Source organism: Choloepus didactylus, chromosome 5 (assembly GCF_015220235.1).
Source record: "Choloepus didactylus isolate mChoDid1 chromosome 5, mChoDid1.pri, whole genome shotgun sequence".
Lineage (NCBI taxonomy): Eukaryota > Metazoa > Chordata > Mammalia > Pilosa > Megalonychidae > Choloepus > Choloepus didactylus.
In genome coordinates this window covers 36840405-36858270 of record NC_051311.1, presented here as the reverse complement: position 1 = coordinate 36858270, position 17866 = coordinate 36840405, and the positions used below count along the sequence as shown (strand labels likewise).

Genomic DNA, 17866 nt, shown 5'->3' with positions numbered 1-17866 from the left:
AAGGAATATCTGTATAATGATTCGGTAATCATAATCAACCCTTAAATCCTAACTACTTAGTTATAACTCTTTGTGTATTTTTTCATGATTTGCTTTTCAGTTACGATTGTTTTTGTAATTAAGGTAAGTTCATTCATGTTTATTGAATTGAAGAAATATACCACAGTTAATTCATTCTACTGTTGGGAGACATTTAGGTTTTTTCCATCATTTTGCTTTTGGCCACCATGCTTTTTGGGACTACTTGTACATGTCTCCTGCACAAGTGAAAGAGTTTCTGTAAGGGAGTGTGTTTTAAAACTATGTATTTAGTATTTTGCAACCAGCATTTATAAAAAGAAAGGCACAAAGCAAAGAATGGAATTGAGTAGGAATAGGAAATACCAGTATACTATAAATAATAAGGGTAAGTCCTGTTTTGTGAAACTTTTCTTTTATTGTAGACAACATATATGTGTTCAGATATTCTGTGCTTGATTCCTAGGTAAAATGTACTGCTCACTGAGGGCCTCAGTCTAAAGCTTAAAAACCACTGTTCTAGGGCAATCACCTAGGTGTGAAATTGCTGTGTTTGGTTATGTGCATCTTTAGTAAGTGATATCAAATTGTTTACAGAAGTAATAGTCCCAGTTTATGTTTCCAACAGCAATTTTGAGAGTTCACAATAGCTCCATAAGCTTTTGTTCTTTCTGTTCTCCATAAGCTTTTGTTCTTTTATCAAAAAATTTTCCTATTTGGTGCATCTGTGAAATGGTATCTCCTGGTTTTCATTTGCATTTCGCTAATGACTAATGAGGATAATTTCAGATGTTTGTTATGTTATTCATGTTTTCTCTTCTGTACAATATCTGTATATTTTTAAATCATTTTTCTCTTGAGTTGTTTATTTTGTATGTATTGCAAATAGATTGTCTTTTCTTCTTATGATGTCTATTGATGAACAGAAGTTTTAAATTGTAATTTCATCAAATCTATCAGTCTTTTCCTTTTTGGCTTGTGCTTTTAAAAATGTCTTGTGTAAGAAAGTTCTTCCCACCTCCAGGTATCAGAGATATCCATCTTTTTTTTATATAAATGTTTTAAAGCCTTGTCTTCCACATTTAAGTCTTTAATCCATCTGGCATTGATTTGGGGTATGCTGTGTGGTAGGGACATGTTTTAACTTTTTTCTCACATGGATGATCAGTCATGCCAGGACTGTTTATTGAGTATTTTCCCCCATTGATCTGAAGTGACACTTCTGTCGCATATCAGGTGTCCAGATAAGATATATGTGGGTCTATTTCTGGGATTTTCCATTCTCTTACATTGGCTGTCTTGACTGTCTCTATGCCAATACTTCACCATCTTAATTATTAAAAAACTTTATCGTAAGTCTTGTTACCTGCTAGAGAAAGTTGCTCCATCTTGGTCGTCTTCAGGAGTGTCATGGCTATTTTTTGACTCTTTGAATTTTCATATACATTTTATAATAAGCTTACTAAGTTTTCTGAGAAACCTTGTTGGGTTTTTTGGATTTGTTTTTCTTTTTTAAAATTGTGGTTAACATATATAACATAAAGGTTGCTGTTCTAACTATTTTTAAGCATACAATTCAGTGGCATTGATTATATTTACAGTGTTGTGCTAACATCACCATCATCCATTTCCAAAACTTTTCATCACGCAAGATAGAAACTCTATACCCATTAGCAATAACTCCCCAGACCCCTCTTCCCAGTCCCTGGTAACCTCTAATCTGCTCTCTGCCTCTGTGAAGTTGTTTATTAATGATGTTTCATGTAAGTGGGATCAGAGAATATTTATCCTCTTGTGTCTATCTTATTTAACTTAGCAAGTTTTCAAGGTTCATCCATGTTGTAGCATGTATCAGAACTTTATTCCTTTTTATAACTGAATAATGCTCTGTTGCATGGATATCTCACATTTTGTTTATCCATTCATCAGTTGATGGACATTTGGATTTCCACCTTTTGTCCAGTATAGATGGTGCTGCTATGAACATGTATGTACAAGTGTTTGTCTGAACACCTGTTTTCACTTCTTTTGGAAATAGACCCAGGAGTGGAATTGCTGGGTCATATGGTCATTGTATATTAATTTTTTGACAAACTGCCAAACTGTTTCCCACAACGGCTGCACCATTTCCAACCAGCAGTGCATGAGGGTTCCAGTTTCTTCACATCCTCACCAACAGTTATTTTTTTCTTTTAACTATAGCCACCCTAGTGGATGTTAAGTGATATCTCGTGATTTTGGTTTGCATTTTCTAATGATTAATGATACTAAACATCTTTGCATGTTTGTTGGCCAGTTGTGTATTTTCTTTGGAGAGATGTCTATATAGTTCCTTTCCCCATTTTTTAAATTGAGTTGTCTTTTTGTTAACTGAATTTTAGGGGTTCTTTAAATATTCTGCATAAAACGAGAGGCTAGGCCTCCCTATGGTTGTGCCTAAGAGCCTCCTCCGAATGCCTCTTTGTTGCTCAGATGTGGCCCTGTCTCTCTAGCTAAGCCAACTTGAAAGGTGAAATCACTGCCCTCCCCACTACGTGGGATCAGACACCCAGGGGAGTGAATCTCCCTGTCAACGTGGAATATGACTCCCGGGGAGGAATGTAGACCTGGCATCGTGGGACGGAGAACATCTTCTTGACCAAAAGGGGGATGTGAAAGGAAATGAAATAAGAGAGATTCCAAAAGGAGCCGAGAGGTCACTCTGGTGGGCACTCTTACGCACACTTTAGACAACCCTTTTTAGGTTCTAAAGAATTGGGGTAGCTGGTGGTGGATACCTGAAACTATCAAACTACAACCCAGAACCCATGAATCTCGAAGACAGTTGTATAAAAATGTAGCTTATGAGGGGTGACAATGGGATTGGGAAAGCCATAAGGACCACACTCCCCTTTGTCTAGTTTATGGATGGATGAGTAGAAAAATAGGGGAAGGAAACAAACAGACAAAGGTAGCCAGTGTTCTTTTTTACTTCAATTGCTCTTTTTCACTCTAATTATTATTCTTGTTATTTTTGTGTGTGTGCTAATGAAGGTGTCAGGGATTGATTTGGGTGATGAATGTACCACTATGTAATGGTACTGTAAACAATCGAAAGTATGATTTGTTTTGTATGACTGCGTGGTATGTGAATATATCTCAATAAAATGAAGATTAAAAAAAAATAATAAATGCTCAATAAACGTAAACTTTAAAAAACAACAAAAAACTTTAAAAAGTTTTTTTAATAAAAAACAACAAAAAACTTTAAAAAACAACTTTAAAAAACAACAACTTTTTTAAAGTTTTGCAAAGTTTACTATGCAAAAAATTCTGCATAGTAAACACTTACCAGATATATTATTTGCAACTATTTTCTTCCATAGTTGCAGGTTTTCCTTTCACTTTCTTGATAATGTCATCTTAGTTTTTTAAAATGCACTGAATCTGTGGATCAATTTTGGGAAATAGTCATCTTTAAAATATTGAGTGTTCATCATAAACCATATATTTCCTGTATTTCGGTATCATTGATGTCTTTCAGTAAAGTTTTATAATTTCTTTCTTAGAGCTTTTACACATTTTTTGTTTTATTAGATATTCCTTGCTTTCTGTGATTGAAGAAGGAATTGGCTGGCCTTTGTGGTCCCTTTTCTATGGTTCTATTCTGTGTTCAGGGCCAAGGACACCAGATTGGAAGTAGGAAGGCCTGCAGTGGTGTGAGGAAAATAATCTATATATATAATACTAGTTATATAGTTGAAGAAGAGTTTGGCTTCTTAGACATACAGTTCCTTTTGGAATCAAAGCAGCCTGTGTAGTTACAGTCTTTAACTTTAGGATTTCATAGACTTGAGGAAGCAGTGCTTTTTGTTTTTGTTATTGTTTATTTGTTTGCTTTTTGTCTTTCCTCTTGTATTAGTTAGGGTTCTTTAGGAAAACTGAATCAATGAGAGGTATCTATGAATATAAGATGAAAGTAACATGCAGCTGTGGGTATGCACAAGTCCAGATTCTGTAGGGCAGTCAGCAAACTGTCAACTCCAATGAAGATGTCCGATGAACGCTTCAGGAAACAAACCGGCAACTTCGATGAACTCCTCAGGAAATGAACTAGGATCTTCGACGAACGTGTTCATTGAACTCCTCAGGAAACAAACTGGCAACTTTGATGAATTCCTCAGGAAATGCTTCTCTGGGCAGCTGAAGAAGAAGTGAAGGTCCCCTCTCTGTCTCGCTTATAAGTCTTCAACTGATTAATTGGATTAAATCCAGCCAATTGCATTCTCTCGTTGTGGACGACCGGCCCTTTGGTGAGTCGTCAGTCACAGCTGCAGCCAATTGACTGATAATTTAATAAACCAGTCTGTTGATTTATTAACCAGCCACAAACGTCCTCGCAGCAATTGTTAGTCCAGTGCTTGCTTGACCAGACAGTGGGTACTATCACCTGGCCAAGTTGACACATGAACCTAACCTTCACAGTCCACCCCTTGTCAAGTTGACAGTTACACATGTCACCTAAAACCATACTTCAAAAGTAGATAACAATAACAGACATATATATATATATATATATATATATTTTGACGTTTAAAATGAAAACATCACTTTTATTGACAGTGTAAAACCACAATAGACAGTTTCACAGAATGGAAATAAGACAGCCCCAAGACAACGGAGTGTGTAAAACTGCAGCACATAGTTAATACTCTTCACCCTCATCCTCTCCCTCACAACTATCTGCTCCAACCTCCTCATAATCCTTCTCAAGGGCAGCCAAGTCCTCACGGGCCTCAGAGAACTCTCCTTCCTCCATCCCCTCACCCACATACCAGTGAACAAAGGCACGCTTGGCGTACATCAGGTCAAACTTGTGGTCCAGGCGAGCCCAGGCTTCAGCCACGGCTGTGGTGTTGCTCAGCATGCACACAGCTCGCTGGACCTTGGCTAGGTCTCCACCAGGCACCACAGTAGGAGGTTGGTAGTTAATGCCAACCTTAAAGCCAGTGGGGCACCAATCCACAAACTGGATGGTGTGCTTGGTCTTGATGGTGGCAGTGGCAGCATTGACATCTTTGGGAACCACGTCGCCACGGTACAATAGGCAGCAAGCCATGTATTTACCGTGGCGAGGGTCACATTTCACCATCTGGTTGGCTGGCTCAAAGCAAGCATTGGTGATCTCTGCTACAGTAAGTTGTTCATGGTAGGCTTTCTCAGCAGAGATGACAGGAGCATATGTGGCCAGAGGAAAGTGGATGCGGGGGTAGGGCACCAGATTGGTCTGGAATTCTGTCAGATCAACATTCAGGGCACCATCAAACCTGAGGGAAGCAGTGATGGAGGACACAATCTGGCTAATAAGGCGGTTAAGGTTGGTGTAGGTTGGGCGCTCAATATCGAGGTTCCTACGACAGATATCATAGATGGCCTCATTGTCTACCATAAAGGCACAATCTGAGTGCTCCAGGGTGGTGTGGGTGGTGAGGATGAAGTTGTAGGGCTCGACCACAGCTGTGGAAACCTGGGGGGCTGGGTAAATGGAGAACTCCAGCTTGGACTTCTTGCCATAATCAACAGAAAGACGTTCCATCAGCAGGGAGGTGAACCCAGAACCGGTTCCCCCACCAAAGCTGTGGAAAACCAAGAAGCCCTGAAGACCTGTGCACTGGTCAGCCAGCTTGCGAATTCTGTCCAGAACCAGGTCAATGATCTCCTTGCCAATGGTGTAGTGCCCACGGGCATAGTTATTGGCAGCATCTTCCTTGCCTGTGATGAGCTGCTCAGGGTGGAAGAGCTGGCGGTAGGTGCCAGTGCGAACTTCATCAATGACTGTGGGTTCCAGATCTACAAACACTGCCCTGGGCATGTGCTTGCCGGCACCAGTCTCACTGAAGAAGGTGTTGAAGGAGTCATCTCCTCCCCCGATGGTCTTGTCACTTGGCATCTGGCCATCGGGCTGGATGCCGTGTTACAGGCAGTAGAGTTCCCAGCAGGCATTGCCAATCTGGACACCAGCCTGGCCGACGTGGATGGAGATGCACTCACGCATGACGGGGTTTTGTAGGAATTCGCGAGATTGGAGGAGGCGAGGGGACGGCGACAAGAATCTCCCACTGACAGACTACCAAGGAGTCCGGGGGAGAAGTAGTGACAACAGACATATATTTTGCCTAACAATACTCCGCTGTGCAGCATACAACTGGAAATGAACTAAATCTCTCCCGAATAGTGTATAAGTTCTTGGGTGACATTAGCTCTTAAAATTGATTTCCTTTAGCTTAAATACAGCAAAATGAACAGTACAGCTTATGCCATATGATAAGGGGATAAGACAGAGAAGAAAGCAAAGATATGTGCTTTACAGACAAATACAAACATACTCATAACAAAACAAGGAGGAAATATTCATGCCGTCACAGTCCTCGTTTCTGTAACTGGTCACATGGCCATAGTTCATATTTATCACTAGCTTCTTCCACTACCCATTCGTGTTCCCTTTACCCACAGCAGGCACTTCAGCTGGCTGTGGTTCTTTGCCTGGTGGGGTGACCCAAACCTTCATTCCTGAAGTTTCTTGGCCATTGGTAGTCCTGCCTGGATTGAGTTGTTGCAGTTTTCCATTGACTTTAATCACAGGGCCTGGTAGTACTAAGAGATGCCCTAGGGGATCTCCTGTATTCCAGGAAAACTCTTCTTCCATTGTATAGTTGTAGTGCTGTTTCCCCTTGATAGGATCTATCACCCCAGCCAGTATAGTAATCCCCTTCCTTGCCTGTTGATTCAGAGGCATAAGAAGCCCAAAGTGGCCAGGTGGCAGTCTTAACTTCCAGTTCAATGGGATTATTGTTGTGTTTCCTGGTGGAAGCACTCCTCCTTTTGGAACAAAGACTTGTGGACCAGCAGAGCTTAAGATTGCAGGGACAGGAAGCAAAAATTTACCTAGTGGATCACTAGGAGTGATAGTGAGTGGTGCCACTCCTGTTTCCACCCCTTGAGTCCTGGACCCTTGAATCCTGGCTATGGGAGAAACAGCGCCATAGAGTGGTTGCTGATTCAGAGCATACACAGCCTCCTGGAGAACACTGCCCCAGCTCTGCAAGTTATTGCCACCTAGTTGGCGCCGTAATTGAGTCTTCAACAGGCCATTCCACTGTTCTATCAACCCAGCTGCCTCCGGGTGATGGGGAACATGGTAAGACCACAGAATTCCATGAGCGTGTGCCCATTCCCTCACTTCATTTGCTGTGAAGTGGGTTCCTTGGTCAGAAGCAATGCTGTATGGAATACCATGACGGTGGATAAGGCATTCTGTAAGTCCATGGGTGGTAGTTTTGGCAGAAGCTTGTCGCGCAGGGAAGGCAAACCCATATCCGGAGTATGTGTCTATTCCAGTAAGAAAAAATCGCTGCCCCTTCCATGATGGAAGTGGTGTAATGTAATCAACCTGCCACCAGGTAGCAGGCCGATCACCTCAGGGAATGGTGCCATATCGGTGACTGAGAGTGGGTCTCTGCTGCTGGCAGATTGGGCACTCAGCAGTGGCTGGAGCCAGGTCAGCCTTGGTAAGTGAAAGTCCATGTTGCAAATGCTTTTTTCTCAATTGCTGTTAGTAAGGACCACCAGAAACAGTTTGCATTCAGCTGGCAAGGCCAGCAGTTTACATTCACTGTGCCACCTCAGGGTTATATCAACTCTCCAGCCCTATGTCATAATATTGTCCACAGGGATCTTGATCATTTCTCCCTCCCACAAGACAACACACTGGTCCATTATATTGATGATATCATGTTGATTGGACCTAGTGAGCAAGAAGTAGCAACTACTCTACTTCTTCATGGGTCACACTTTGTACTGTTACGGTGCCCGCGAGTTAAAGTACGAGACAGCCAAACAGAATTTAAAGAGCCTTTATTAGCCAGCTGGCGACTGCCGCCTGTCACTCCGCGCAGGGAGTTCAGTAAGCAGCAGCAGCGACCGGAGAGTGCTTGAGACTTATATAGGCAGAAACCACATTCTGAAAATACAAGTAAGCTACTTTGACAAAAGCAGAGTTGGCGGTTAATTAATGGGTGCTTAAGATCTTTAGCAAGCTTGAGAAATTTTCTCAAGGCCGGTGCAATGGTTAATTATTGAAACGGTTACGCTTGGCTAATGCATACATTCGCAAGTCTCACTCCCTAAAATGGCACAGTTTCACTCCCTTCCTCTCAGGGCTTAATGTTTACTTTGCAGTCATTACCGGTTGAGGGGGAAGGGGACTCTCTTGTTACAGATTAAGGGGAGGGAGCCCACTTCAGTACCTCACCCTTTGGGGCCTGTTGGGACTTTAGTCTAGTTATAGGTCTTGAAGCAAAAACTGGTGGTGGGGGTGGGTCATGAAAAGAGTTAGAATTATCCCTCAAGTCATTTACCTCAGGACATTCTGTTGCATTTTCATCTCTTAAAACAGGATTAATCTCTCCAGACAGAGGAGTGAGGGCTGCTTCCTCAGGGGAGGTAATTACAGGATTAGCAAGCACTGAAGGGTTAATTTCTTTAGGTGGAGGTTGGATGGCAAGCTCCTTAGGGCAGACTGGTGGTGGGGAAGCTGTTTCCTCTGGACAGCCCTCTACGGGTAAATCTCATAATGACTCAGCAGAATCCAGGGTTCCAGTGTCCTCACTGCCATTATTATCAATCCATACGCCCCCATCCCAAGTTTTGGGATCCCATTCTTTTCCCATCAATGCCTTTACTTTAACAGCAGACACCCCGAGAGTTCAGATTTTAGTTAAGTTGTAAATCTGCTACTCGCACAATGAGAGACTGCGTCTGGTTTTCAGAAACCTCAAGTCTGCGGGCACAGAAAATAAGATTTTCTTTCAGGGCACAAATAGAAACCTTTACGTCTGTCATACGGCATATAAGTTTTGAATTTGAAGCCTTTAGCTCGTCCCTTTGTCTTACAACTTTATCCAACATATCTAAGAGCAGCCAGCCAACATCATTATACCTCTTAATTCCGCAAAACTCTGTGAAGGTGTCAAAAACACTGTCACCCAGAGCCTTGCTTCATACAAGAGTATGATTAGGAGAATCAAATGGTGCTATTTTGCGTATCTCCTTTGCCAACTCATCCCATGGACTGTCAGCGCCCTCTTGATTATTGGAAATAGAGTCATTAGTGCCTTTGAATCTAATTAGAGTAGAAAACAAATTGTGAAAGCCCATTTTAAGATTCTGTTTCTCAAGAACCACTCTTGGTACCAAGTTGTATTTGTTAGGGTTCTCTAGGGAAACAGAATCAGTGAGAGGTATCTATGAATATAGATAAAAGTGACTCACGCAACTGTGGGTATGCACAAGTCCGAATTCTGTAGGGCAGTCAGCAAACTGTCAACTCCAATGAAGATGTCCGCTGAACTCTTCAGGAAACAAACTGGCAACTTCGACGAACTCCTCAGGAAACGCTTCGCTGGGCAGCTGAAGAAGAAATCAGGGTCCCCTATCTGTCTCGCTTATAAGTCTTCAACTGATTAATTGGATTAAATCCAGCCAATTGCATTCTCATTGTGGAAGACACGCCCTTCGAAGAGTCACAGCTGCAGCCAGTTGACTGATAATTTAATAAACCAGCCTGTTGGTTTATTAAGTAGCCACAAACGTCCTCGCAGCAGTTGTTAGGCCGGTGCTTGCTTGACCAGACAGCTGGGTACTGTCACCTGACCAAGTTGACACATGAACCTAACCATCACATCTCTCAAGAAAATATTTTAAAAAGTTAATAATGCCTGTTTTAGTTAAGTCTCTTTCATTTAAATATCAGTACTCTGTACTCTTTACAAATTTGCAACTTTCTTGTTTCATTTGCCCTGATCTGCTCTGTTCATCTTGCTGAGAGAATATTTTCTTCCACTTCTAAACTGTTTGTACTTTTCTGTGTGTAAAGAAGTCTTTAATTAAAAAAAGTGCTGACAGCTATCATGATAGCACTTTCATGGATGCATAACTTTTGTTTTGTACTATTGTCATTTCCAGCCTCCATTCTGGCATTACCATTAGTGGGTCTTGTTTTGTTTTGTTTCATTTGTTTGGTTTTTAATTTTTTGAATTGACACAGTGAGATACTTAATAGTTCTTGGTTCAAGAATTGAACAGTCTAGCTTGTGGCATAACCTTATACAAAACAGTTAAATTTTTGCAGCAGGTCTTAATGATGCTGATTTGCCTTATCATGTTTTGGGGATGATAATGTTTTATGTTATTTCATACGTTAGGAATATGAAGTGATTTATAAATAATATTTCTTTGATTTCTTCTCCGCACATTACTTATTTGGAGTTTCTGTGTCCTAAGTTTGTTCACTGAAAATATTTTATAAATCCTATGGGCTCTTCATAAAGAATTTTTCAGGAAATTGCATGAGGGCTCCATGAAGACCAGAAACGAACAGAAAGCCTAGAAAAAATTGCTGTTAATACCATATTTTGGGCTGCTTGCATTGTTTTATAGGACATTGTGAGGAGAAGGAAAATCTTGTTTGAACTATGTTAGTTTATAGATTTGAAATGTATGTGTTGAGTCTATAGTAGGCACTAAGGCAGATTTAACCTTTGGTTTGAAAGTAAAGCTAGTTTTTCAAGCTGCTTATTTTTAATAATAGACTATAAAATCCTTTGTTTAAAAGAAGAATCTTGTAATTTTAGAGTTGGAAGGAACATTAGATGCACCAACATGATACATGTAGCATTTGTATTTTCCTCATAAAAAGTTAGCACCTGAAAAAATTACCATACTGAAAGCAATCAAGCATAAAAGTGAAGAAGTATCCATTAACTGGGCAAGTGAATAAGTCAGCTATTTTGCTCCTGTGGTTTTCTGAGCTCTACACATTGCCTGCACTTTTAATTGTTGAATCTTTTATTTTTCTGTTGCTGTCCAGATATCTTCTTAGGTTTGAATCTCTGTTAACTGGATATTTGGGGTCCTAAGTAAATAGATTTCCAAGTCCTAGTGGAGGTTTGGAAAATGGTGAATATGATTTTGGTAAATGATTTACAAGTGTACTGAAGTGTCTAACATATCCTTTCTTCTTTTTTAGGAAATTGAAAATGATACTTCAGCTATGCTAGGTCTATAATGGGAAGTGTCACAATTCGATATTTTTGTTATGGATGCCTTTTTACATCTGTGACTTGGACGGCTTTGCTCTTTGTTTATTTCAACTTCAGTGAAGTGACTCAGCCACTTAAGAATGTGCCCATCAAGGGGTCTGGGCCCCATGGACCATTCCCCAAAAAATTCTATCCTCGTTTTACTCGAGGTCCCAGTCGAGTATTTGAGCCACAGTTCAAAGCAAACAAGATTGGTGACATGGTAGATAATCAAAATGATGATCCAGGAAAAGACAGCATGAAATTCTCCCCTGAATTGGGTAAGTGGTTTTGATTTTTACTAGCAGCCATTTCAAAGTATTTAATAATTGTTTAATTATACTTTCAATCATTTGTTCCTCAGGAAATTAGGAACATGTCATCATTCCCCTATTGATTTATTTTGTTCTTGAACTAGCTGAGGTCTGTGATTTTTGCAGACTTCAGTGGGGAGTTATATTCTAATTTGTTCAATTCTGACTTCTGTATTTTATGAGGAGTTGGGAGAAACTAACAAAGTCCAGAGAAGGGAAAAAAAAAAAAAAAAGAAAAAAGAAAGGCTGAAAGGAAAATGGAATTTCTGGGTGAAATTTTAATTGCTAGGATTATTAATGAGGAAAAGAAATGGTTGAAAAGTGATTGTATTTAACTTATTTTGAAATGCAGATTTAATTAAAACAGATATAAGGCATTTGGGTTTAGAAATATACTGCATTTAGTAAGATTTCTACTTACAAGAATTCTTAAGGACTGGAATATATATATATATTAAATAAGAGCTTATGGAATCTTAGTATAAAATAGAAGGTTTTTTTCCTTCAAAAATTATATTCCATTCAATTTGGAAGCAAGAATCTTCTATCTATCTGTCTATCTGTGTGTCTATCTATATCTATATATATCTATCTGTATTTTTTTTTTTTTTACAAATACTTATTGAATGTGAACTATGTGCTAGGTACTGTTCTGGGTGTTGAGCATAGCTGGGCCTATATATATTTTTGAATGCTACAATTCTAGAGCCTGATTTAACACATTCTATTTTAAGGGCTAAATGAGCCATTTTGGATGTCTTCAAAATATAAAAAAAAACTGATGTTATCATAGAAACATCAAAAATAAGTAATTTAGGAGTAAAAATATATAGCAAGAGATTTTGAGAGATGCATAGAATATAAGGAAATGGTAAAACAGATTTCTTTCCATTTGGTCATAGATTCAAAGAAATAAAATCACTTCCAGGACCTAATGATTTTTTTTCAATATGTGAATTTAAAAATTAGAGGAGGAAACAAGCCAATACCCACTTCAGTTTTGATAAGATATACCTTCTAGTCTTTTCAAATGACTGGGAAGACATTTTTAAAGCATTAATGGGGAAGTTTCCCACTATTGGTAAAGTTTTATAAGGAAGTAACGTTCTGTATTTTGGTAAAACTTTTATAAGCACATAGCATTGGGTTTAACATTTTGAATGGATTTTGTGTTTGCCTTTGAAAGAAGTAGTAAGAGAATTGTAGATACTCAAATGACAAACTCAAATTGCCTAGAAAACCCTAAGGAATCCATGTAAAAACTGTTAGTACTAACAAACACTTGGAGGGTTATCACTTCTATCTGTGTATGTTATATTCTGCAATAAAAAACATTTTTTTTTTTAAAGGGGAAAAACTGTTAGTGCTAATAAATCCAGGAAGGTTGCAGGGTACAAGATCAACATTCAAATATCAGTTATATTTTTTTCTTTCTCCTACCCTCCCTTCTCTCCAGGCAGTTCCTGGTGGTAGATAGTGCATTTGGGTGGGTCATTGGTTCCACCCTTCTCTGTGGATAACTCACTCAGGTGCCCTGTACAGCTGTTCTTCTCAGAGATATTTTTCTCCTTGAGGCCTGACTGCTTCTTGGAATTTGCCCTTTGCTCAGCCAAGCCACTGCCCTGATTCTAATCCTATCTCGTTTCCCCCTCAGAGATTTCCTAGCTCCCTTAATCTTAAGGGAATTGAGTCAGTGATTCCTTTTCTGTAATTGCTTCAAGCTGTTAGTGGGCCACAGACCCACTTGTGGGAGGATAGAAATCTCTGTCTCTGCTGTTGAGGGTGGTTGGTTGAGCATGGGGTACAGGACCGTGGCCTCTGGTGAGAAGTTTGTGGTGAAATGCTTTTAATCTGGAAGAAACAAACTGGATGAGAAATTGTATTCACAGTCTGAGCAGAAGCAGGAGCAAGATGGAGCTCAGGATAGTTTTTAGAGTTTTTAGGGACACTGTTGGTTGCGGCCTGGTATCCTACAATGCAAGGACCAGGCTCATCCTTGAGAGTTATGTTTTATGTTGCTAGGGAGACTTACGTCCACAGAAGTAAAAGGCTGTCAGTTTATTTGTAGAGTTTGTCTTAGAAGGAGAGAGAGAGAGCACATTTGAGCAACAAAAGAAGTTCTCTTAGGCATTAATTATAAGTAGGCTTAGAAATAAGTTTCATAAGGGCAAGCTTTAAGATTAAGAGCTTGAGTAATTAAATTGGGAGCCCTTATTACTTAAGAGAATAGTAGAAATTCCCTAGGTGGGGATGCTTAATAAATAGTTCCATGTTTTTCTCTAGTCCTTAAGGCACTTTGCAAATACTTTTTATTTTCTGATTAAGATTTTATTCTTTTTTCTGGGTCCCTGTCAAATAAAGGTGAATTAGGTTGTTTTTATGATCTGTAACTTTTTTTTAACTGCAATTTTATTGTGATATATTCACATACCATGTGATCCATCCAAAGTGTACAATCAGTGGCTCACAGTATCATCATATAGTTGTATATTCCTCGCCACAATCAATTTTAGAACATTATCATTACTCCAAAATAAAGAAAAAAATAAAAAATGAAAATAACAAAGAATACCCAAAACATCCCATACCCCTTATCCCTCCCTATTATTTATAAATTTTTTGTCTTTATTTTATTACTCATCTGCCCATATACTGAATAAAGGGAGTGTCACAGTTTTTTGCTCACATGACAAAAGCTATATAATTTTATGGTCGTTATCAAGAATCAAGTCTACTTAATTACAGTTCAACAGATTTAGGTATTACCTTCTAGCTCTTCTAATACATTAGAAACTTAAAAGGAATATTTATATAATGCATAAGAATGACCTTGACTCTATTTGATATCTGTTAGCCACTGAAGCTTTATTTTGGTTCATTTCTTTACTCTTTTTTGGTCAAGAAGGCTTTCTCAATCCCAGGGCCAGGCTTATCCCTGGGAGTCATGTTCTATGTAGGGAGGAGGGTAGTGAGTTTATTTTCAGGTAGGCTGAGAAAGAGAGGCCACATCTGAGCAACAAAAGAGGTTCTCTGGGGATGACTACAGGCATAAGTATAAGTAGGCTTAGCTTCTCCTTTGCAGGAGTATGTTTCATAAGGGCACGCTCCAGGATGGAGGGCTTGAGTTATTAAATTGGGAGTCCCTAATGCTTGCAAGAATACCAGGAATTCCCCAAGTGGGGAAATTTAATATTTCCACATTTTCCTCCAGTCCCTCAAGGGGATTTTGCAATTTTTTATTTTTATATTTTGCCCAGAATACTCTGGGATATACTAGGATATTACATTAACCTGTACAGAATAGCAAGAGCTCATTTCCCTTTCTAGGTTTCGTGTAATTATTTTGTTTAACTAAACTGACCATACAAGTTAAATTAGATAGTATGCTACCGAGAATATAAATTTTGTACCAAATAACGTCTCTTAAATAACAGTTAAAACTCATGAATAGATGTGACTGCTGTAAAAGCTTACTGTCTAGGAACCTTTACAGTAAGCCTTATTAAATATTTTGTACTTCTACATTGGCGATTGCCCAATCTCTGCCCACATTCTATCTCCTGTATATTCTCAAATTCAATTCTCAGCATTTGCTCATTATAGTTAATTTATATTAGTGAGGACTTACAATATTTGTCTTTTGTTTCTGATTTATTTCACTCAATATAACATCCTCAGGATTCATTCACCTAATTGCATTACTCATAACTTCATTCCTTCTTTCAGCTGCTCAGTATTCCATTGTTTGTATACACTACAGTTCACCATTCTGTTTACCCGTTGATGTACCCTTAGGCCATCTCCATCTATTGCAAATCATCAATACTGCTGCTGTAAACACCAGTGTGCAAATGCCTGTTTGTGTCCCTGCTTTCAGTTCTTCCAAGTATATAGCATATAACGGGATTGCAGGATCATATGGCAACCCTATACTTAGCCTCTGTAACTTTTTTAAGATTAACTAAAATCGTGATTAACAATACCTAATATCACACAGGTCAGTATTAGGATATAACATGGACAATGAGAACATTGTTAAGTTTTTAGGAATTTCATACAATTTTTAAATATATGACATTTTAGTTTAACAGAAGGATGGAAAATTACGGTAATACTTTCTGAACACTTCCTAAGTTATATCTTAAACTGTTTTAGCACACTTTTGCAAGGTGAAAGAGCAAATCCTTTGTAACAGTTTTCCTTTAAGAGTGAGAAGACTTGTTTTCTGAAATAAAGGATGATAAGGTTAACAAACATTAACAGGGATATTATTCTGATATATAAAATTTTTATCTTTTAGATAGAGTACTCAGATGGCTAAGAAAAACTTTCTTATAATTTTTTATTATGAGCAGACTAACAAATATTTTAACAAGATTTACTTTTTCAAACTTTGCACAACTTTTTGTATCCATCTACAGCTTGTAGTTAGCAATGACAACAAATAAAATTCACTTTCACGTTAGGAATATGTTAGGTCACAAAACTTACACCTTGTAAGATTGTGTTCTGAGGCATTTGGAGGTCAGTAAGGTTTGCTGCTAAGGTATTCTTAAAGGGATTATTTTGAAACCCTTGGGGCAGCACTGTCTAAGTGAGCTGGGCAGGGATCTTATTAGTTAATACCTGCCATTCAAAAGCAAATAGGGAGAGCTAAGATGGCGGCATAGAGAGGAGTGGAAGCTAGTTAGTCCCCTTGGAACAATTAATAAACAACAGGAACAAGAAGTAAATAACTGGAATAACTGTGGGGAGATAAACGTGACCGTCCACTCATCATACTACAACCTGAATTGGGAGGAATGCCCAAGATCGCAGCATAAAATCTGTAAGTAAAAGCTGTGGACCCCAGGTGAGAGCTGAGAGCCCCTCCCTCAGGGAAGCCTGGTGGTGCTAGAGAGCAGCACTCTCTGAACAAGTGAATGTACCTCAGCCCAGCTCCAACATTAATGTTAATGGCTCAATACAGACTGCGAGTCCTCAACAGACAGACAGAGGCTTTTGGAGATGACTGACCTTGGAGAGTCAGGGGACCTATCAGTCTTGGGACAGGGAGCCCAAAGGATTGGGTGAATCTGGGGACCGAAGATTGACCCTGAAAAGGGGCTTTCTGTCTCTTTCTCTCTCTGTCAGCCTGGGCGGCTCAGTGGAGAAAGCCTCAACCGTTTTCAGCTCACAGTGCTCTGCGGTAGACAAAGCCTCAGCCATTTTAAACTCGTAGCACTCTGACCTAGACGGGTGGAGATAGCAGAGTCAGAGAAACAAAGAATCTGTTTAAATGCAAATGGCCTCTCTCTAGGGGGCATAGCTTCTGAAGAGAAAAGAGGTGGGGGTCCAGCTTTACTACCTGCCTTCCATTCAGGGCCAGACCCCAGAGCCTGGGGGAGGAGAGCCACGGGCTACACCTCCCTACACCAGTCTGGAGTGACAGGCTGACAGGCGTCACCTGCTGGGAAGAAAAACGCAGGGTGTGTCAGTCCTCTAAGACACACCATCAGGGAAACCTGATAGTGAATATTTCTTCCTCCTGGGACCTGAGCCTGCTCTCATCTGGGAAAACCTGATAGAGGTGGCCAAAGAGGCCATGTGCCTAAACAACAGAAAACTACAACCTACACTAAGAAAAACAAAGTTATGCTCAGTCAAAGGAACAAATTTACACTTCAACTGAGATACAGGAATTTAAACAGCTAATGCTAAATAAATTCAAACAGTTTAGAGAAGATATGGCAAAAGACATAAAGGCTATAAAGAAAACACTGGGTGTACATAAGGCAGAAATCGAAAGTTTGAAAAAACAACTGGCAGAATCTATTGAAATGAAAGGCACAACACAAGAGACGAAAGACACAACGGAAAGATAAAACAGCAGATCTCAAGAGGCAGAAGAAAACACTCAGAAACTGGAGAACAAGGCACCTGAAAGCCTACACACAAAAGAACAGATGGAAAAAAGAATGGAAAAATATGAGCAATGTCTCTGGGATCTTAAAGACAAAATGAAGTACAGGAATGTGCATATCATTGGTATTCCAGAAGGAGAAGAAAAGGGAAAAGGGGCAGAAGCAATAATAGAGGAAATAATCAGTGAAAATTTCCCATCTTTTATGAAAGACATAAAATTACAGATTCAAGAAGCGCAGCATACTCTGAACAAAATAGATCTGAATAGGCCTGTGCCAAGATACTTAATAATCAGATTATCAAACGTCAAAGACAGAGTATCCTGAAAGCAGCAAGAGAAAAGCGATCCATCACATACAAAGGAAACTTGATAAGACTATGTGCATATTTCTCAATAGAAACCATGGAGGCAAGAAGGAAGTGGTGTGATATATTTAAGATACTGAAAGAGAAAAAACACCAAACAAGAATCCTATATCTGGCAAAACTGTCCTTCCAATATGAGGGTGAGTT

General features: G+C 39.4%; 2 protein-coding genes across 5 annotated transcripts in view; one reads left to right on the top strand and one right to left on the bottom strand.

Annotated features, from left to right (window-relative positions):
• The window catches only part of LOC119533888 (polypeptide N-acetylgalactosaminyltransferase 11), a 112111-nt gene that overhangs the window by 9805 nt on the left and 84440 nt on the right, over nt 1-17866 (top strand). For all 4 annotated transcript variants that reach the window (XM_037835769.1, XM_037835767.1, XM_037835768.1 and 1 more), the window contains exon 2: nt 11084-11416. In XM_037835769.1, coding sequence (XP_037691697.1) covers nt 11122-11416 — 295 coding nt within the window. In that variant the 5' untranslated portion in view covers nt 11084-11121. The remainder of the gene's footprint in view (nt 1-11083; nt 11417-17866) is intronic.
• On the bottom strand, nt 4590-6147 carry LOC119533889 (tubulin alpha-1C chain-like). Its single transcript, XM_037835772.1, has one exon. It carries the CDS (start codon nt 5945-5947, stop codon nt 4703-4705), a length of 1245 nt encoding a protein of 414 aa, XP_037691700.1. The 5' UTR covers nt 5948-6147; the 3' UTR covers nt 4590-4702.